The sequence below is a fragment of the Scyliorhinus canicula genome, chromosome 13, assembly GCF_902713615.1.
Source record: "Scyliorhinus canicula chromosome 13, sScyCan1.1, whole genome shotgun sequence".
Classification (NCBI taxonomy): Eukaryota; Metazoa; Chordata; class Chondrichthyes; order Carcharhiniformes; family Scyliorhinidae; genus Scyliorhinus; species Scyliorhinus canicula.
In genome coordinates this window covers 70,821,692-70,844,252 of record NC_052158.1, presented here as the reverse complement: position 1 = coordinate 70,844,252, position 22,561 = coordinate 70,821,692, and the positions used below count along the sequence as shown (strand labels likewise).

General features: G+C 49.9%; 1 protein-coding gene across 4 annotated transcripts in view; it reads right to left on the bottom strand.

The window, feature by feature from the left end:
• The window catches only part of LOC119975404 (protein IWS1 homolog A), a 73,711-nt gene that overhangs the window by 6,648 nt on the left and 44,502 nt on the right, over positions 1 to 22,561 (bottom strand). For 2 of the 4 annotated variants that reach the window (XM_038815012.1, XM_038815014.1), the window contains 7 exons: positions 17,063 to 17,175; positions 16,384 to 16,534; positions 13,722 to 13,804; positions 12,412 to 12,541; positions 10,708 to 10,825; positions 9,283 to 9,394; positions 2,109 to 2,180 (listed from right to left, as the gene is read on the bottom strand). In XM_038815012.1, coding sequence (XP_038670940.1) covers positions 2,109 to 2,180; positions 9,283 to 9,394; positions 10,708 to 10,825; positions 12,412 to 12,541; positions 13,722 to 13,804; positions 16,384 to 16,534; positions 17,063 to 17,175 — 779 coding nt within the window. The remainder of the gene's footprint in view (positions 1 to 2,108; positions 2,181 to 9,282; positions 9,395 to 10,707; positions 10,826 to 12,411; positions 12,542 to 13,721; positions 13,805 to 16,383; positions 16,535 to 17,062; positions 17,176 to 22,561) is intronic. The other 2 variants (XM_038815013.1, XM_038815015.1) reach the window with 1 other exon arrangement.

Here is a 22,561-nt window from a genome sequence, read left to right as displayed (position 1 = left end):
TTCATAACGTTGTACGATTTTATTCTTCTGCTGTATTTGTGGCCAGTATCCAGCCCGATTTCAGAGTGGCGTGCATCCAGCCCGGTTCCAGAGTGACCTGCAGCCAGCCGTTTCAGAGCGGGCGGTTTCAGAGTGGCCTGCAGCCAGCCGGTTTCAGAGCGGGCGGTTTCAGAGTGGCCTGCAGCCAGCCGATTTCAGAGCGGGCGATTTCAGAGTGGCCTGCAGCCAGCCGATTTCAGAGTGGCCTGCAGCCAGCCAATTTCAGAGCGGTCTGTATCCAGACCGGTTTCAGAGCGGCCTGCATCCAGCCCGGTTCCAGAATGGCCTGTATCCAGCCCGGTTCCAGAGTATCCTGCATCCAGCCCGGTTCCAGAGTATCCTGCATCCAGCCCGGTTCCAGAATGGCCTGCATCCAGCCCGGTTCCAGAATGGCCTGCATCCAGCCCGGTTCCAGAGTATCCTGCATCCAGCCCAATTTCAGAGCGGCCAGTATCCAGCCCTGGTTCAGTGGCCCGTACCCGCCCAGGTTCTGAATGGCTAGTATCCAGCCCGGGTTCAGAGTGGCCTGTTTCCAACCAGGGTTCAGAGTTCCCAGCAGCCAGCCTGATTTTAGAGTGGCCTGTTGCCAGCCCAGGGCCAGAATTCTCTGAATCCAGCCTGGTTTCGGAGTGGCCTGTACCCGGCCCGGGTGCGGAGTGGCCTGTACCCGGCCCGGGTGCGGAGTGGCCTGTACCCGGCCCGGGTGCGGAGTGGCCTGTACCCGGCCCGGGTGCGGAGTGGCCTGTACCCGGCCCGGGTTCGGAGTGGCCTGTATCCGGCCCGGGTGCGGAGTGGCCTGTACCCGGCCCGGGTGCGGAGTGGCCTGTACCCGGCCCGGGTGCGGAGTGGCCTGTACCCGGCCCGGGTGCGGAGTGGCCTGTATCCGGCCCGGGTTCAGAGTGGCCTGTATCCCGCCCGGGTGCGAAGTGGCCTGTACCCGGCCCGGGTGCGGAGTGGCCTGTATCCAGCCCGGGTTCAGAGTGGCCTGTACCCGGCCCGGGTGCGGAGTGGCCTGTATCCAGCCCGGGTTCAGTGGCCTGTCTCCAGCCCGGGTTCAGAGTGGCCTGTACCCGGCCCGGGTTCAGAGTGGCCTGTATCCGGCCCGGGTTCAGAGTGGCCTGTCTCCAGCCCGGGTTCAGAGTGGCCTGTACCCGGCCCGGGTTCAGAGTGGCCTGTATCCAGCCCGGGTTCAGATTTAACTGTATCCAGCCCAGGTTCAGATTTAACTGTATCCAGCCCAGGTTCAGATTTAACTGTATCCAGCCCAGGTTCAGATTTAACTGTATCCAGCCTGGGTTCAAAGTGGCCTAATCCAGCCCGGGTTCAGAGTGCCCTGTATCCAGCCTGGGTTCAGAGTGGCCTGTCTCCAGCCCGGGTTCAGAGTGGCCTGTCTCCAGCCCGGGTTCAGAGTGGCCTGTATCCGGCCCGGGTTCAGAGTGGCCTGTATCTTGCCCGGGTTCAGAGTGGCCTGTATCCAGCCCGGGTTCAGATTTAACTGTATCCAGCCCAGGTTCAGATTTAACTGTATCCAGCCTGGGTTCAAAGTGGCCTAATCCAGCCCGGGTTCAGAGTGCCCTGTATCCAGCCTGGGTTCAGTGGTCTGTATCTAGCCTGGGTTCAGAGCTCCCTGCAGTTAGCCTGATTTTAGAGTGGCCTGTATCATGTCCGGGTTCAGAGAGGCCTGTCTCCAGTCCGGGTTCAGGTTGGCCTGTATCCAGCCCGGGTTCATAGTGGACTGTTGCCAGACCGGTTTCAGAGTGGCTTGTAGTCAGCCCGGTTTCAGAATGGCTTGTAGCCAGCCCGGTTTCAGAGAGTGGCTTGTAGCCAGCATATTTTCAGAGGTGGAACTTGCAATGTGTGTTTAGCAAGGGTCAATGAAGCTAAATGAGGAACAAAATGGAGAGGTTTTTCTGCACAGATTCAACCACAGACAGAAGGGAGCAGCTGGATAGGATAGCTTAAGCATTCGGTAAACTATTCAGATAACGTCACCTAAACCATCTTTATTGATAAGTAATAAACCACAAAATGAAACGAAAAAGGACTAGCAAAATTATTGAATTGAAAACCTGTAGTAGTGTCCTTGATCTGAAGAGATGACATCAACTGCATTATCGTCGCTGTCTTCATCCCTAGGGTCTCTTTGTAAACGAATGAAGCAGAGTTTAGGGTAGCAGATGCAGACCACCATGCTCGAGATGAGGAACAGATTGTAGGTGTTAATGGGAACTCCGCAACATGGCCATTTATATAGAGTGATGCGGATAATGTAGCAGAGTGGAGAAAGACTAATCCGAAACAAAAAACCCCGGTGATAGAAAGAGTGTAAACAGAGTGACAGCAACTCAATAAAAATAATGAGTGAAAAAAAGGGGTGGGAATGATGTGTGTACATTCTAATTTCTGTACTCCATTTGTACAATTTTCCTGTGGGACTATTGGGCTCTCTCCTGTCTCTTAGCTGGACTTGAATGAGAGCCGCTCATCCCACTTCAACAACCCAATTGGTGGTCTCTCCCAGAAACATATGCTCTTCTTTAAATTTAAATCCATATGATCAATGGAGACAGAAATGATCACACATTTCCCAGTCATATGGAAAGATAAATGTGCTCCCCGTTCACACTTCCCCAACACCAGTATTCCTGTGCAGCAAACTTCCTCTAATTTGTAGAGCCTGACAACAAATCCATAAACGCTGTTTGCAAGTCGGTATGTGAATACGTACGATGAAGGAAATGAGCCAATCAGATCCATCACCCAGGTGCCAGTATTTCAACTGAAAACTTAACCATAGCAATGATTTTTCACCTACCAAAGTAAAATCTGGCAAAGTGTTGCACCTTTCTGCAGGAGAACTTTCCACTGGTTAAGTGCCATGGCAGGAAACACTGGGTTACACATCATGAGTGAAGCCTTCTCCATACTTTGAAAGCTGTTCAATTGTCCACATATTAATAGGATTGCTGACATGTAGGAGGAGGGATATCCAAGGCACTGTGACTTCATTGGAGAGTGGGGAGGATTATGAAAGGCACTGCGCTTTCACCCGCAAAGTCATTGCCAGATAACACACAGCCATAATGAAATTTGTCTTAATGACTGGGGGATCTTTTATTGTGTAACAACCTCATTCTAACCTCTGCTTTGCAATTCAGGGAGATAATATTGGAACAGCCTTGAAAATAACTGAAACAGTATGGTAGGGCTCCAAGCCAACCATACCAGAAAGAGAAGATAGACAAACCCATCTTCTGAAATGGATGGGACCCATATCCCATCCAAGATAGGTTTTGAACAATCTATCTAATTCAGTTAACCATAAGATACCATAGGGAATTACAGCATCTTAATCCCATTCTTTAAATATTTGGAGCAAAGAATATACAAAGGAGGAGCAAGGCAGTAGGATTAGTTTCAAATTGGTCTTGCAGTCACCTTGCACTTCAGCTGTTGAGTTCGATGGCTGCAGTACATGATGGTGTGAAAGCTTTTTTTTAAAAAAAAAATAATTTTTATTCAAATTTTTCAACAACAAATTTTCTCCCAACAATAAAATAAACAAGGTGTAGAAATAAACGGAAAGAAAGATCCCCCCAATACAAAGCAATAAATTAATAACAATACAAAAAAAAGGAAAGTAGCAAACACACCATGGCAAAAACAAACCCCATTAACGGACCCCTAACCCACCCCGCCCCGGGTTGCTGCCGAGATTGACCACCCTCTAACCCTCCGCCAGAAAATCGAGAAAGGGCTGCCACCGACCCCCTCCAAAACCGGACACACCCAGAACATGTGGGTGTGGTTCGCCGGGCCTCCCGAACACCTCCCACACCTGCCCTCTCCCCCAAAGAACCGGCTCATCCTGGCCCCAGTCATGTGCGCCCTATGCAGCACCTTCAGCTGAATTAAGCTGAGCCGTGCACAAGAAGAGGACGAGTTCACCCTCCCCAGGGCGTCCACCCACGTCCCATCATCGATCTCCTCCCCTAGCTCCTCCTCCCACTTCGCTTTCAGCTCTTCCACCGAGGCCGCCTCCTCCTCCTGCATCACCTGATAAATTGCCGAGATCCTGCCCTCACCGACCCACGTCCCCGAGAGCACCCTATCCTTCACCCCCCTAGGCGGCAGTAGCGGAAACTCCGCCACCTGCCGCTTGACAAACGCCCTAATCTGTATATACCTGAAAGCATTCCCAGGAGGGAGACCCCACTTCCCCTCCAACTCCTCTAAAGTCACAAACTTCCCATCGAGGAAAACAAGTGGCACCCCTGCCTCGTCCCCCGGGACAGCCGAAAGTCCTCCGACGTCCTCCCATTCGTCACCACACGCACTACCGGGGAACTATACAGCAGCCTCACCCGGCTAATGAATCCCTCACCAAACCCAAACCTCCTCAGCACTTCCCACAGGTAGTTCCACTCCACCCTGTCAAAAGCTTTCTCCGCATCCATTGATGCTACTATTTCCGCCTCCGCATCCGCCAACGCCATCATCATGACATTAAGAAGCCGCCCTATATTGACATTCAGCTGCCTCCCCTTCAAAAACCCCGTTTGGTCCTCATGGTTAACCATCGGGACCACATCTTCCACCCTCCTGGACAGCATCTTAGCCAACAACTTTGCGTCCACGTTGAGGAGCGAAATCGGCCTGTAAGACCCACACTGGAGGGGGTCCTTATCCCGCTTCAGGATCAGTGAGATTATTGCTCTAGACATCGTCGGGGGCAGAACACCCCCCTCCTTCGCCTCATTTAGGGTCCTCACAAGCAGCGAGCCCAGCAGGTCCGAGAACTTCTTATAAAACTCCACCGGGAACCTGTCAGGTCCCGGTGCTTTCCCTGTCTGCATGCTCCCCAGCGCCTTCATCAGCTCCTCCAAATCGATTGGGGCCCCAGACCCTCCACCCGCTCATCCTCCACTCTTGGGAACTCTAGCTTATCCAGAAAGCGGTCCATCCCGCCCACCTCCCTAGGGGGCACCGCCCGGTACAGCCCCTCGTAAAAGAATCTGAACACCCCATTAATGTCCCTTCCACTCCACACCAGGTTCCCTCCTGCATCTGTGACTACCCCTATCTCTCTCTCGCTGCCTCCCGCTTCCGGAGCTGGTGGGCCAGCATCCGACTTGCCTTCTCCCCGTACTCATATACCGCCCCCTGCGCCTCCGCCGTCTGGGTGGTCAGTATATCGAACTCTGCTTGGAGACTGCGACGCTTCCTCAAAAGCCCCTCCTCCGGGACAACCGCATACCTCCTGTCCACCCTTACCATTTCTTCCACCAACCCCTCCCTCTCAACCCTCTCCCTGTGCTCCCGAATAGATATCAGCTCCCCTCTAACCACTGCCTTCAGCGCTTCCCAAACCACCCCAACTTGCACCTCCCCGTTATCATTAGCTTCCAAATACCCCTCTATACCCCTACGGACCCACCCACATACTTCCTCCTCTGCCAGCAGCCCCACATCTAACGTCCACAGCGGGCGCTGACCCTTCCCCTCCCCCAGCTCCAGGTCCACCGAATGCGGAGCATGGTCAGATATGATTATCGCCGAATACTCCGCCCCCACCACTCTCGGGATTAGCGCCCTGTTGAGAATAAAAAAGTAAATCCGGGAATAAGCCTTGTGGACATGGGAGAAAAAGGAAAACTCCCTACCTTCCGGCCTCAAAAACCTCCAGGGGTCTACCCCTCCCATCTGATCCATGAACCCCCTCAGCACCGAGGCCGCCGCCGGCCTCTTGCCCGTCCTTGACTTTGAACGATCCAGAGCTGGGTCCAACACAGTATTAAAATCCCCGCCCAAGATCAAGCCCCCCGTCTCCAGGTCCGGGATCCGGATCACCATTTGCCGCATGAAGCCCGCATCGTCCCAGTTGGGGGCGTACACTTTAACCAGAACCACCTGCTCCCCTTGAAGCCTGCCACTCACCATTATGTATCTACCTCCACTGTCCGCCACCACACTCAACGCAACAAACGACAAGCTCTTGCCAACTAAAATCGCCACCCCTCGATTCTTCGCATCTAGCCCCGAGTGAAACACCTGCCCAACCCAGCCTCTTCTCAGCCTCACCTGATCCGCCACCTTAAGGTGCGTCTCCTGAAGCACAGCACGTCCGCTCCCAGCCCCTTCATATGCGCCAAGACCTGGGACCGCTTCATCGGTCCATTCAGCCCCCTCACGTTCCATGTGACCAGCCGAATCTGGGGGGTCTTCCCCCTCCCTCTGCGCTTCCATCGTACTTCCCTAAGTCAGCCGACTCCTGCTGCCCACAGCCGCTCCCGCCTTCCCAACGACCCCCCCCCCCCCCCCCCCCCCCCCCCCCGATGCAACACAACCACCATTCCCCCCTCCCAGTGCCGGCCCCGCCCACTACTCCTCCAGCGCGGGAAGAAAGCTCGTGCTTCCATCCCAAACCCCGCCCCCCCGACCCAACACGCGGGAAAAAGACGGGCACATGACCCAGCGGGACCACGAACAGCTCCCCAACCCTCCACCAGTGAATAAACTAAAAAGCACCCAAATAAATAAATAACAGCCCCAAAAAGCGAAAAAGCAGAACAGCAAAAAGGCAACATCAAACACAGCTAATAAAAACAAAAGGATACCAAGGAGGACAAAGCCTCCGGACTTAAGAACTTCATTCCCCAGCGCCCCAGTCCTCAGTTCTTGTTCAATTTCTCTGCCTGGACAAAGGCCCAGGCCTTCTCTGGAGAATCGAAGTAGAGCTGGCGGTCCTTGTAAGTGACCCAGAGGCGGGCTGGCTGCAGCAGGCCAAACTTCACCCCCTTCCTGTGAAGCACTCCCTTCGCCCGATTGAAACCAGCCCTTCTCTTCGCCACCTCCGCACTCCAGTCCTGATAGATCCTGATCTCTGCATTTTCCCACTTGCTGCTCCTTTCCTTCTTCGCCCATCTCAGCACACACTCACGGTCAACGAAGCGGTGAAAACGGACCAGCACCGCCCTAGGCGGCTCATTCGGCCTGGGCTTCCTCAACAGCACTCGATGGGCACCCTCCAGCTCCAAGGGTCCTTGGAATGACCCCGCACCCATTAACGAGTTCAGCATCACAGCCACGTAGGCCCCCAAATCCGAACCTTCCAGCCCCTCCAGGAGGCCCAGAATCCGCAGGTTCTTCCGATGGGAGCGGTTCACCATCTCCTCCATCCTTGCCAGCCACTTCTTGTGGAGCGCCTTGTGCGACTCCACGTTCACTGCCAGGCCCAGGAGTTTGTCCTCGCTCTCCGAGGCCTTTTGCCGTAGCTCTCGGATCTCCGCACCCTGAGGCGTCTTGAGTCGCCATGAGCTTGTCCAGCGAGGCTTTAAACGGTTCCAGGATCTCAGCCGTCAGCTCTCTGAAGCAGCGCTGAAGCAGCTCCTGCTGCTCCTGCGCCCACTGCTGCCGGTTCCCCGCCCGCCGGCGTCTTGTTTTTCCTGCCTCGCACCTTTCTCTGCTCCAAAGCCGATTTTTTGACCGCTCCACTCCTGGTCCAGTCCATCCACCGGCAGATAAGCACAGTGGATGTGTTCCCACACGGGGAAAAGTCCAACCAGCACCGCTACGGGCCCTTAAAAGAGCCCAAAAATAGCGGGAGCTACAGAACGTGCGGCTTAGCTCCGCATCACCGCAACCGGAAGTCCCCGTGCGAAAGCTTTTTAGCTTTAAAAGAAAGTTTTCTGTTTCTAAATATCCATTGATTGAAAATGAAATGAAAATTGCTTATTGCCACAAGTAGGCTTCAATGAAGTTACTGTGAAAAGCCCCTAGTCGCCACATTCCGGCGCCTGTTCGGGGAGGCCGGTACAGGAATTGAACCATGCTGCTGGCCTGCCTGGGTCTGCTTTAAAAGCCAGCGATTTAGCCCAGTGTGCTAAACCAGACTGAAGGCAGAGACCCACTTTACTAACTGGCAGCCCAATTAAATATTTCTCTGCTGTGAGAAAAGAACAGCTGATAAGTGGGCATTCGCAGAATGAAGCAGTTACACAACTTGGATGGGAAAGGCCATTGGACCAGCAGTTGGGGATAACATTCCTCCAGGAGATGGCAGCATTTCCCATTTCTATGTGGATCCTGAACGAGTGAGAAAGCACTTACCATTTAACAAGCCAACGGTTAAAAACAATTTACCACAGTGTAAACCTAGCTCAGTCTAAGATGGGGTCTCCATCTGGAATTCAGTGGTTAGTACATTTCTAACCTTTAAACATTAATAATCAGGCAGTTAGCAACAGTACAGCAAATGCTTGCAGCCGAGTCCAGCCCGAGTCTCGGGAGGGTACCATACAAGGATACAGCTGTACTGGGTTTACCCATCTCCAATTTTAAGTCAGCTGTATTATAAACGTAAATAGATATTAGTTTAAGCTGAGCTTCTAAATGCTATTAAAAGGAAGTAGATGTGAAATATCAAGGACCCAACATAGCTGAATAATTAGTAATGAACTGATCTTTGACAATCAAAATCAAGGATAAGATCACCAAGTTGCATTTTATCAGTGTGCACTGTAAACAGCAACCAAGTTTAGATCCCAAAATGCCATTGCACCCGGTAAAACATCAGTTTGCATGGTGAGCCCTAACAGACCAAATACTCTTACTGCAACGTGATTAGTGCATTAGAATGTAAACAGAGAAGTGAATCAAAATCACCCACTGATGTGTACTGCACACCACCAGAAAAAAAAGTGATATCCGCCAACATTTGAACGAACTTTAGAGTGACTAAGTAACGCATACCAAGAAAAACTATTTTTGTGAACCCAAATATCACAAACGTAGACCGCAACACCTTCAACTGACCGTTTATTTGTACTTCGGGTGATTCCCCCTGTCCTTTTGAATCTACTGAATTCAGCAATCACTTTATGAATATACATTTGTCCAGCTTAAAGGGCAAGAGTTAGGAATCGGGTCCAGAGGCTAGTGAGAGGTTTCATCTGCAAGCTAAGGTATTGCCCACATGTGGACTTTAACCTCGCCCTCTCTGTAAACCTCACCAACTGCAATCAGTTTCCCCAATGTACCAATTGCCCTTTAAAATATAATCAATTTATTTGAATTCAACGGTTTCCAGGATGGGATTGAAGGTAGAATGAAGAATGCTCGGTGAATGTGCTCTTAAATTCTTTAGTAAGAGATTACAAGATGGAAGTTGACTGCGGTCCGGTCTACGCATTGAACACATCTCTAGTATTACACCTTTACCACTGTGCTTCTGCTGTCAAGTACCTGCTGAGGCGCCGCCTCATTGGCATCTGGTCAATGTCTCTCTGTTCTCGCTCCTCCCTGGTCATACCTTTGTAATTTGACGTCAGGCCAAAGATTGGTCTTGACCACTCATCTGGGAAAACAAAGTGTATAATAGTATCATATCGAACAGAAAACCAGCAAATTAAGGCTTCATTCCAGTTTTCAAAAGGGCTCGTCTCGGTGTATATATAATAACATATCTTAAGAGAGAACTAACCTTGCCTGATTCCCTCTCCCAACCTGCCCAGGTCAGTGGGTGAAGCCAAGTTGTCTACAATTGGTCAATGTCCCTGAGCTACAGTTTTAGGTGGAGAAATGAGCCAGGGCCTAGCTCTTGGGCTGGACTCTCTGTTTTTGGGACTAAGTCCCCACACCGTTGTGAAAACTGTTTTTTTACGCCAGGCCACAGATTCCCCATTTTGCTGGGGGCTAACAGGGAGCCGCTGTAGAACTCCCAGCCTGCGGGTCAGAGGCCTTGCATGCGCATGGCGGTGGCCTGCAGCGACCATGCCGTGCTCCATGGCGGAATCAGCCCGCAGATCTGGACGGTTGAAGTAGTGCCCCGCATCGGTCGCTCGTGTGCGCTGGACCGCCCGCACACATTGACCCCAGCCCCGAATGAAGCCCCTCTGCCCGCTGATCAGCCCTCCCCCAACTGTGGCGGCCCCGGGCTGAGTCCACAGCAGCCACGCGAGGATCCCGGACGGTGTGAGGACACATAACCCACGCAGTCAGGAATTCGGCCGGTCGGCAACAGAGCACCGCTGGGCGGGCCCCAGGCAATGGCCCGAGGTGGTGGATACTCTGCACAGCGTACTTCATGAGTACGCCGATTTTCAGGTGGCGGAGAATTGGAAACCCATCACTGGTTCCGATTTTGGCGCCAAAACTGATTCTCCGCCCCATCGCTGAACGTGATTTCGGCGTCGGGGAGCGGAGAATCCAGCCCCTTGAGTTTTCCCCTCAGTGATGCTAGCTAGTCAATACAGTGCCGCAGTGAGGACTTTTCCAGCCTCTTTTAATGTTCCACAGAAGATGACCCTTGCGATGAAGAGTAAAAGTGTGACCATGGGTGTGCAGCTGTAAGTGGACAGTTTTAGGGGTGGGTTGAAAACTGGCGAGTCTATGTACAGACAATGTCTGTGCATGTGCAGAGTCTTGCTGGATTGTTCATGTGTCAGCTTGCCTGTGTGAATATATACACACACATTCTATCTGTACAGCGTATGAACATCTCAGATTAAACTCTGATGGAATGGTTCCTCAACTGAATAGTGTAACAGCTAGGTTTATAGTGAACTGGGATAAAGGGCACCCATGGAGTGTACTCCAGGAAAAGTTAAACCGGCAAATAAAGAGAATAAAATTCAGAGGGAAGTATAGATTCAGTAGCGGTCAACATACTGATGAGCTTTCCAGCCAGTTCCTTGTTGAATCTGTTCTCCTTGGGATGTTTATACAAGTACATCACACAGCGTCCAATGCCACTATGCTTCAGAGTCTCCTGGCTCACACTGGGCAACTGCAACAACACATCAGTCAATGTCATTCAAAGAAAATTAGTGCAGCTACTTGGCAAGAGCGATAAGAAAGCCACTAACAGACGGTTCAGCTGGAATGAAAAGTGCTCAAATATGGAGGTTTGAGGAGCAGAAAAGTAGGGGTACGGCGGTCATATTGCTGGACTAGTCACCCAGAGACCGTGACTATTGATCTGAGACAAGAGCTCAAATTCCACCATGGCACCTGGGGAATTTAAATGCAAATAATTACATGTCATGGAATAAAAACTAATGTCAATAGTGGTGAGCAGTGAAATAATTGGATAGCCGTAAAAACTAATTTCCTTCAGGGAGGAACTATTTACCTGGTTTGGCCTGTATCTGACTCTGGACTCACAGCAAGCTGGTTAATTTTTAACTGCCCTTTGAAATGGTCTTGTGCGCTCTGCAACCTTTCAAGAGTAATTAGGGTTGGATAACACATGCTGGCCTTAACATGCCCAGAATTCCTTTGTTCTCCTCTATCACCTTCCCTTAAACATAGCGGGACAAACATGTCAATACAGTGGCTAAGAGGAACAGGCCAGGGGGTGGGTATTCTGTGGCGTGTAATTCACCTTCTACCACCCCAAAGCTTTTCCTTTATCTCAGAGACTGAAGTCAGGAGCATGATGAAATACATCCAAATTGGCTGGATGAGTGCGGCTTCAACATGACTTCTCCAGGCAAGACACTGTCCAGGGCAAAGTAGTCTGTTTGACTGGTAACTACCCACCACCTTAAACATTCACTTCCTCCACCATTAGAGCACCATGACTGCAGTGTGCACCATCTACAAGTTGCACTGCAGCAGCTCACCAAGAGTTCTTCAATAGCACAGCACAAACCCACAAGCTCTAGAAAAGCAAGCACAGTAGACGCAAGGGAACAAAATCATTTACAAGTTCCTCCTCAAAGTCTCACGTCATCCTGATTGTAAAAATATTGTTATTTCTTTTTTGTCGCTGGGTCAAAACCCTCAAACTCCCTTCCCAATATCACTGTGGATTTACTTGAGAGCACACAGCTGCAACTTTTCAAGACAGCAGCTCACATTCTCAAGGGATGGACAATAAATAAATGTTTTTTTTAAATTTAAAGTGCCCAATTAATTTTTTCCAATTAATGGGCAATTTAGCGTGGCCAATCCACCTAAGCTGCACATCTTTGGGTTGTGGGGGCGAAACCCACGCAAACACGTGGAGAATGTGCAAATTCCACACGGACAGTGACCCAGACCCGGGATCGAACCTGGGACCTCGGCGCCATGAGACAGCAGTGCAGCCCATTGACAATAAATAAATGTTGACATTACCAGCAGTGCCCACCCACCAACCCATGAACAAAAAAAAATCTTGTATTCAAAGTAATTCTTGAAAAGTCATCTTATGTTATCTCTGAGAAATGTGAACGGGCAATTACCGATACAAACTATGGAAGAATGGGAGGAAAGATACAACAAGAACAGCAGGGAGAAGAAAGGTTACATTAAAATAACTGTGACCAGGAATTTAAATCTGGCAACAGATACTTATGGTACGTCACATGGCTATGCCCCCTCTCTTACCTCCTGAAGTATCTTCAGAAGCTCCTCACGGATCTTCAGATGTGGCAGACTCTTGTCAGGCAATGGGGTGAGCCATTCCTTAATAGCAGACATGACTCCACTGTCAATAAATGTGTCCTTTAAATCCTGTCTGAAAAAGTGTATAGGGAAAAGCATCATCACCAGGAAGCAGAAACATGACAATTTAATTATGATCATTCTCAAAGATTTCTGCTCAAAAGATCAGATTCCAGACTACTGTCGACACAAGGATTACACAAGTTATTTCAGATTGCACTGGCGCTCTGTCATAGTGAGGGTTTTCTTCACTTGTGTTACATTAAAACTTGTTGCTGTTTACGCAGTTCCGTCTTTTCCTATATAACATAACTCCAGCAGTTATTTCTCACAAACAGAGGATACTTTTACAGGTACAAGTCTTTTCCCTGTAACCTAATAAGTAGCAATACTACAAATGAATAGGAAAACTGTTACTATCTGGAATTCCTTATCCAGTGCATCAGCACAATTAAAAGAACCGGCTTACTCTGAGAAGAAGGCCCACCATCACCTCTGTGCAAAAATAAAAATGGGCAACAAACGCCATCTCATCAATATCAGCCATATTCTGGGAACAATTTTAAAAAAAGAGTCACTTGGAAAATTAAATTCCGTTTTTCTACCAAAAATTCAAGTTAAACTGCGCGTGTACACAAATTATAGACTGATTCAGTACCCGTGGGATATGGCGAATATTGCAAAGGAAAATGGGAATGTAGGGTTTTATGACCTTTCATTATGACCAAATGTTCTTTTTTTATCATTTTAAATTTAACTGCAGGCATTAAGGAGCTCATCTCCACATAAATAAATAGATATATATGGGAGTTTGCAATCTTAATTCGAAGCTGCACTGATTGGAATAATTTCTACTTTGAAAGGCTTTTACTGGACAGCCTCAAAATCAATCATTGGCAACGATGTTAGCATAATCAAGCATTGGCAATGATATTACTGCTCAGTTACAGTCTTTAATCTTGCGTGACAATTTCTCTCCTAAAATGCTAACTCTTGATTGAGCTCGGCTTTGTTAGCTTCAGTTGGTCTCCCTAATCCAAGTTACCTTCCTTGATGCACAACGTCAGCGAGCACCTGTAGACTATTTAACTGCACAGCACATCAGAGATACAGCCTCATCATCCCCACCGCACCATCTGGACGGCTTAGATCTGATACCAGTGGATGCCCATTAATACAGAGGTTACTGATGGAAGCTCAGCATCATGTTATACCGAAAATTAAACGGGGAGCAGAGGTAAACCTCATCTTACTTTTTCAAATGCATCACCACTGTGGGGAGAAGGGTCAGCTTCTTCAAGGCTGGCTTCTTCTGGCCATTGAGCTGCCTATCCTCCTGTAGGAAAGAGCATATAAAGGCCGCTGAATAACAACATGTGGATTTGCTTCGCTCAGGCACTTCCAGGAGATTGAGACTGTCAAAACCAGATGCCCATTTACAGTCAGCTTGCCAAATCAATAAAATATTCTCAGGGTATCCAGCCTGCTTACTCCCACTCTCAGTTCAGGCACCTTTTCTCCCCACACCACTCCCCACCCTGATGCCTTTACTGGTTAAAAACAACTCCAAAAAATTAGTAACTCTTATCACTTTGTTTCCTTCAAACATTACCTCTCCAATAGCTCTAACTGGATAATCCGGCTGTCTTAATATCACCCTGAAGCATTTTTTTGCTCCAAAGAATGCCTCAACCATTATATTTTCCTCAGTTATCTAGATAGCTTGTTTGTGATGCAGAGCAATGCCAGCAGCGCAGGTTCAATTCTCGTACCGGGGCTGAGGTTATTCATGAAGGCCTCGCCTTCTCAACCTTTTCCCTTGCCTGAGGTGTGGTGATCCTCAGGTTAAACCACCACCAGTCAGCTCTCCCCCTCAAAGGAGAAAGTAACCTATGGTCAGCTGGGACTATGGTGACTTTACCCTTACCACAGCAGTAGAGAAACCAAATCCCTGGGATTGAATGCCTGTGCAGCTCTATCCCAAGGAATACAGCTTCTCTGAGGTGCTGGGTGCTCGGCAAAGGCCTCCGTATAGGCAATTGTCTGGAACTGCACTGAACAACCCTGCATCTCACTCCACCAATACATCAGATGATGATAAGCTGCCATTATCCATCTGTCCACCCCAGCATTTCAAATATTAGCAGCTGCTATCCATAGAGAAGGAATTCTGTACATGGGTCTTCCTGATTAATCCCCTTCCAATTTGGCTGGAATCTCTCAGGCATTCCAGCCCTATAACAACCACCATGCCCTGTACTGGCTGCCAATATAGAAGATTTTTGGATCCCTTGATGGAAAAGGACCTCAGAAATACAATGAATGGAGAGATCCAACAAACAGAAAGAATTCCAATTATACTGACATGGATCCAGAATTAGGCACAATCTAAGTTGAAGGCAAAAGAGAAGAAACATGGTAAATTGAGCCAATCCAGGAATATCTGCTTTACTGTACATACAATGACCACTTTTGTAAGTGAAGGCACCGAAAGAAGGACACTTGCTGCAGGTCTGACTGAGGATGCAGTATAGGTTCTCCCAGGAGCTGGAACTAGGGCCATTGCTTTATTTGTTTTATAAATGAATGGCCTCAACATGGGTTTAAAGTTCATGAATGATACAAACTTGGCAATATAATAGTGAGGAGATTGTAAATGACTTCAAGATGATAAACTGGTGAAATGGGCAGATATTTGCAATTTAATGTAGGTAAATTTGGAATGATTGGGAGGAACAATATAGTGATGGAGTACAATTTAAATTGTATTACTGTGAGGGGGTGGGGAGGGGGGAGCAGGTGCAAGAGCAGAGAGGCCTGGGATGCATCTCAGAAATCTTTGAATGTGGAAGGTTACGTTCATAAGGCAATTATGATAGCATAGAGGTGGTGGCTTCATTAAATAGGTCCATTGAATAGAGTAACAGGAAGTCATTGCTGGTTGACTATGAATCGCTGGTTCTCAGCTACAGTACTGTGTACAATTCTGGGCACCACGTACAAGGAACAATGTTTACTAGTATGGCACTGAGCAAAAGATACTTCAGTTATGTGAAGACATTGGAGAAGCTGAACTTGTTTGTATTCTTAGAGAAGCTCAAGGAAATACCTAGGAGAGGTATTGAAAATTATGAGTGAGTAATTTGGAAGAACTGAGTGGAATGGTTTTAAGGTCTGGAATACATTATCTAAAGAGGAGGTGGGGCATCACGGTGGCAGAGTGATTAGCACAATTGCTTCATAGCTCAGGGTTCCCAGGTTCGATTTCCGGCTGAGGTCACTGTCTATGCGGAGTCTGCACGTTTTCCAGTGTCTGCATGGGTTTCCTCCTGGTGTTCCATTTTCTCCATAGTCAAAAGATGTGGTTAGGTGGATTGGCAAATCTAAATTACCCCTACTGTCCAAAAAGTTTGGGTGGGGTTATGGGGGTAGGGTGGAAGTGTTGGCTTGGGTAGGGTGCTCTTTCCAAGGGCCAGTGCAGACTTGATGGGCCGAATAGCCTCCTTCTGCATTGCAAATTCTATGATTCATGAAATAGATCACACACAAAATTTCAAAAGGTAATTGTACAAGTCCTTGAAGAGGACGAATTTGCAGGATTAATCGAGGGGAAAAGCCAGCTTGTCGGACATAATTGCATGGTGCTTTCAAGGATTTGGCAGGGGAAATATGTGCTGAATGACCTCCTTCCGTTCTGTAAGAATCTACCATTCTAAATCCTTTAGGTGTCTCTAATTTTCACTCTCAAGAGTCCCAATTCCGTCAGTCACATCGCTCAGACTCCAGTCAGTACCAGATTGGACTTGCCTCCAAACCTCTGCCCTGACATTGCAGACGCCCAAAGCCCTTTGACCTTCTCCCCAAGCTCTGCTTGGCCCCGCTATCAGTAAATACTGAAGTGCAATTGTTACCCACCTCTGCAGCTTCATTCATTTTGGTGATCATGGCACTAACTACATCGTCCGCATCACTAATGAATGTGCCACCATCCCGATTCCGCCGCCGCTTCCGGTTTAGATCTTTCTTCTTTTGTAGCATCACCTCAAAGTCAGACACAAAATCGGAGCTGTGATAGAAATAAACTCATAAATATTCAAGAGATTTCCTCTTTGTATCCATTTAACATAAATCCTTATTTAGATAAAATGGTTAAAATGTAATGGGGGTGGGGGGGGGGGGGTGTGGGGGGGGGGGGGGGGGGGGGGGGGGGGTGGGGGTGGCAACCAGCACCTCGCTTAACTGGCAGAAACTTTCATGTTTCCAAGGCAGATGATGAAGCTGCAATTCTTTACCAGAAGAGCATGACCATCATCAAACGTGCAATAGTGAAGGTTACAGAACGGACTTCTCCAATATTTGCCGATCTCACAAGGACTAAACCTACTGTTGATTCACAACTTTCTGTGGGCTGAGTGCTGGTCTCTGGCATGCAATTAAGCACTTTTTACCAGCAAAAAAAATGATTTTAAAAAACAGTAAACTCGAAAACGTGAGGACACAAACTGTCCTTCAAGTAAAATTCATCACGTCCCAGCACAAGAAGCTGATCCTCGTTGTGCTGCATTAACTTCTTAAGCCAAAGCTTTATACTTACTCTCTTCCTTTCCCTCGAACTTCGTTGTCCGAGTCAGACTCTTCAGCAACCAATTTCTTCCTCTCTGTCTCGAGAGCAGCCTTTTCACCATCCAGGTCCTCTTGGTTAAAGCCCTGAGAGGGAAGATTAAATTTAAAGACACAGACAACACCTATAGGGCACAGCCTGAAAGAAAATAAATGGAAGGAGCATGTTTTAAATTAATAGCACCCTGCCAATAAATGAATTCTACACAACAGGCCTGGTACACCCAAGAATGTTACAGTGAGGGGCTATGATGCTTTGAAAGCAGTCCAGTCATTTGTTTTGCAGGCCTACAACCAATTGAAAAGCTGCCCAAGCATAAAGATACGATTCACAACCTGGCTCTTAAGAATCAATTAGGGAAACATCTTTTGTAGCAGACTGCATCCTGAACATTGACTGCACCAACACCCATTTTCTCAGAGTTGCAAGTCTCATGGCTGGATACCAAATAACATATTTTGCAGATCTAATGTACAAGACTGGAAGGGGAAAAAAGGAGCCAATAATGGTGTTTCAATACACTCCACGACAAAGTAACAAAAAGAAGGATCGGGTGGGGGTCTGGGGGGATCTTATTGAAACTTTCAGGATACTGCGAGGCCTGGATAGAGAGTGAACATGGAGAGGATGTTTCCACTTGTCGGAACCAGAGGACACAATCTCAGACTAAAGGGACGGTCCTTTAAAACTGAGATGAGGAGGAAGTTCTTCAGCCAGAGGGTGGTGAACCGGTGCCGCAGAAGGCTGTGAAGGCCAAACCACAATGTCTATAAGACAGAGATAGATGGGTTCTTGATTAATAAGGGGATCAGCAGTTATGGGGAGAAGGCAAGAGAACGAGGAATAGAAAAATATCAGCCATGATCGAATGATGGAGCAGACTCGATGGGCCGAGTAGCCTGATTCTGCTCCTCTGGGGCAAAATTCTCCGACCCCCAGCAGCGTTGGAGAATTGCCCGGGGCCGCCGAAAATCCCGCCCCCGCCATGTCCAGAATTCTCCCACCCGCAAAAAAGTCGGCGTGTCGCCAATCTCGAGTCGGAGAATGGCGGGGGCTGGCGGGAGGCTCGGGTTTCTGTGCAGCCGTTATTCTCCGGCCTGTATGGGCCGAAGTCCCGCCGATGTGGCCACGGGTCACGTTGGCGTTAATCACAACAGGTATTTAACGGCGTCAACCAGTGCTGATGGTTGACGCCGTTCATCGTGGAGGTGGGTGCGGGGGCGGAGAGGGGGAGAGAAGTCACAAACTGCGAGTGCTGGTGGGTTTGGGGGGGGGAGGGGGGGAAGAGAGAGAAATCACAAACTGCGAGTGCCGGTGGGTTGGGGGGGGGGGGGGAAGAGAGAGAGAGAGAGAGAGAGAGAGAGAGAAATCACAAACTGCGAGTGCCGGTGGGTTGGGGGGGGAGGGAGAGAGAAATCACAAAATGCGAGTGCCTGTGGGTTTGGGGGAGGGAGAGAGAAATCACAAACTGCGAGTGCCTGTGGGTTGGGGGGGGGGGTGAGGGAGAGATAAATCACAAAATGCGAGTGCCTGTGGGTTTGGGGGAGGGTGGAGGGAGAGAGAAATCACAAACTGCCAGTGCCGGTGGGTTGGGGGGGGAAGAGGGAGAGATAAATCACAAACTGCAAGTGCCTGTGGGTTGGGGGGGGGGGGGGGGGAGCGAGGGAGAGATAAATCACAAACTGCGAGTGCCGGTGGGTTGGGGGGGGGGAAGAGAGAAATCACAAACTGTGAGTGCCGGTGGGTTTGGGGGTGGGGGGGAGAAAGAGAGAAGTCACAAACTGCGAGTGCCAGTGGGTGGGGGGGGGGGGGGGGGGGGGGGGGGGGGGGAGAAACGAGAAATCGCAAACTACGAGTGCCGGTGGGTTGGGGGGGGGGGAAAGAGAGAAATCACAAACAGCGAGTGCCGGTGGGTTGGGGGGGGAGAGAAAGAGAGAAATCATAAACTGCGAGTGCCGGTGGGGGGGGGGGGAAAGAGGAGAGAAATCACAAACTGCGAGTGCCGGTGGGTTGGGGGAAGAGGGAGAGAGAAATCACAAGATGCGAGTGCCAGTGGGGGGGGGGGGGGGGGGGGGGGGGGGGGGGAAGAGGGAGAGAGAAATCACAAGATGCGAGTGCCAGTGGGGGGGGGGGGGGAGAAGTCAAACTGCGAGTGCCGGTGGGGTGGGGTGGGGGGGGGGGGAGAGAGAGAGAGAGAAATCACAAACTCAGAGAGTGCCTGTGGGCTGGGGGGGGGGGGGGGGGGGGGAATAAGGGCAATGATGACATGTTGTCGTTCCTCCACCCGCCCCCCCGCCAAGGCAATCATGTTTTCTGCTGTTGGCCGCCATGGCGGCAACCGCTATTGTACATGTCGACCTGGAGGAGCAGGAGGAGGGGGAGCGTGGCAGGCAGGCTGCCGCAGAGGGGCATGCCGCAGAGGGGCAGGTGCCCATGCTGGAGGGCCACCCGCCCAACAAGACGAGGAGGAGCACGAGGAGAGGGTGGAGGACATTGTGGCGCCTCAGCGACGGAGACGCCCGAGGAGGCCCCGTGTCTACCGGCCCCGGTCATCGTTCCAGGACCTTACAGACCAGGAATGCAGGAGACTCCGGATGAACCCTGAAACCGTGGCACACATCTGCAACCTGCTGGCACACCTGGCACCGCGTGGCACTGGGGAGGACACCCTCCCCCGTGTCTGTCAAGGTTACTGTGGCCGTCAACTTTTATGCCACGGGGTCATTCCAGGCGCCAAGTGGGGACCTGTCCGGCATCTCACAGGCATCGGTGCACTAGTGCATCCGGGCAGTGACAGACGCCCTATATGCCACTGCGGACCACTACATCCGGTTCCCCATGGACCAGGCAAACCAGGATGCCCGGGCCGTGGGCTTCTCTGCCATGGCTGGTTTTCCCATGGTCCAGGGGGTGATCGATGGTATGCACGTTGCCGTGCTGCCACCTGCAGACAACAGGGCCGTCTTCACCAACAGGAAGGGGACATATTCTATGAACACCCAGGTGGTCTGCGACCACCGCATGATTATCATGCACGTCTGCGCCCGGTACCCGATAAGTGTTCATGACTCATACGTGTTGTCGCGGTCGTACTTCACTGGAATGTTCGAGGGACGCCACACCTGGCTGAGGGACTGGTTGCTGGGCGACAGGGGTTACCCGTTGTGGTCGTGGCTGATGACGCCTATGCGGAGGCCACAGAGTAACACGGACAACAGCTACAACGATGCCCATGCAGCGACCAGGGGTATAATTGAGAGGTGCTTTGGGGTCCTGAAGTCGCGATTCAGGTGCCTGGACATCTCTGGGGGGGTCCTCCAGTACCCGCCAGATAGGGTCGGTCACATCATTGTGGTGTGTTGTGTCCTGCACAACATCGCCCAGCAGAGGGGTGATGTGCCGCAGCCAGAGGAGGGGGCAGTGGAGGATCAGGAGGAAGAGGCGCAGACCTCCCCAGATGAGGGAGATGGGGGCAATGGTCAGGGCAGACGGGCTGGACATGGGTGGGTGGCTGCCCACCATTACTGTCTGGGCCAACGAGCACGGGACAGGCTGATAGCCACCCGGTTCACTGACTAGGGGCATGAATCGGCGAGTATGGCCACATACTGCACACCTTGGAAACATCCAACCACCCTCACCCCTCCCCCCCCCCCATCACCAACACCCTAACACCTCCCTCACCTACCCAGCACCAACACCCTAACACCTCCCAAACCACCCCCACCCCACCTGAATGCACAACACCCCTCCATTGCACATCCACCTGCGGCACAATAAGCCGGGTTCACACGGTCTCCGGTGGAAGCGTGTCTATTGAAGACCATGGAGAATGATGACAACACGCTCTGCGATGAGCTCCTGGCTCCACATCGTTGGACAATGTCTGACCCATGGCCACAGTACCACCATCCACCCCGACCATCCCTGCATGCGGCCGTCACACTGCAGCGCGCGGTCCCATCCTCAGAGGGCGGGCCAGGTGGAAGGGGGGGCACACACACCTGAGGCCGACATCAGACCCCCCCTCACACACTGGCGCTCAACTGCGGTATTGTGCGAAGCAAATAATGGCATGATGGGAAAACTAGTCAAGTTTTCTTGGTACAATTAAATTTAAACTGACTTTGCATAACCTAAGGCACAAATACAAGCAGCCAAGGTCAACTTGACCCGAGAACTGGCCGACTCTAAACTCGGATAAAGCTCATTCGTCATAAGACCAGAGCAGTCCAAATACATATGATAAGCTAAAAACGTGTCTCCTTCGGTACCATAAACAAGTTTGCTCCATTTCTTAAACATGTACCAAAAGACAAGATAATGATATGAGACCCCGAGTCCTCTAAAGGTCAGCAAGGTGACGCCATTGTAATGATTATTAATTATGTTTTACTTTTGATCAAATTCCTGACCAAGCTGTATTCATGTTATCTTGATCCTATAATGTATAAAAATCGCCTCATTCTTTTGTGATATTGCAGACTTGGAAGGGAACCAGCAGTTTGTTCTTGACTGCCTTCCGACTCCAAGTCTCAGCCATACAGCTAGCAGTTGTAGTTCATAAATAAAGCTTAGTTTTGCTTACATAACAAACCTTGTTTGAATCTTTCTATCACAGTCCAGAAGCGAGGAAAATATTGACTACGACATTTGGCGCTGCAAGAAAAAATCCAGTATCCTGAAGTGATCTTCCACGAGGGACTGAGAAAAAGTGATCAAAGCCACGGCCGGCAAAAGGTAAGATTAACCTTGGTCTCTCTCTCGGTTCTGTGCTGCGACGCCTCATCCCTGACGGAAGTAACTAAACAGGTGACGGTTCTCGAATCTAAATTTGACTGTGAGTAAAGTGTTTTAGGGTCAGGGACCCGATTGTTGTTTACGTGAGGTCAGGGATCTTTTTGATCTCGTTTTCCATCCGGATCAGATTTATACAGGCTGTCAATAAATTTGGGTCAGGGACCCTTTGATTAAGTTTTGGGGTCAGGGACCCTGTCAGTAATGTTATTTGGGGTCAGGGACCCCATCAGTAATTATTTTTGGGGTCAGGGACCCTGTCAGTAATTATTTTTGGGGTCAAGGACCCTCCAATTTGATTTGGTACCAGAAATTTTTTTTGAGCATTTTTTTTGCCAGGTGCATATTTTACTGACATTATGGGACAAACTTTAGACAAAACTAGGGGCAATTCCCCTCTATTTTTCATGTGTTTAGAAAACCCTTCTCATGAACGTAGACTGTCTGCAGCGCTGCTTTAAACAATAAATTAGGTAACGATATCTGGCCACTAGGTTACACAGGGATCTTGGAACTTTGACAATAGCATTGATGCAGAAAAAAAAAGCAATCTGGAAAAAAAAAATGGCGGCTTCAAATTGAATGTTTAATTTTACAGTGGAAAAAAACAGTCCACTTAACGCAACGAACAATCACTATTAATGAGTTTGAGAGATAACATCCGCAAACGGGATT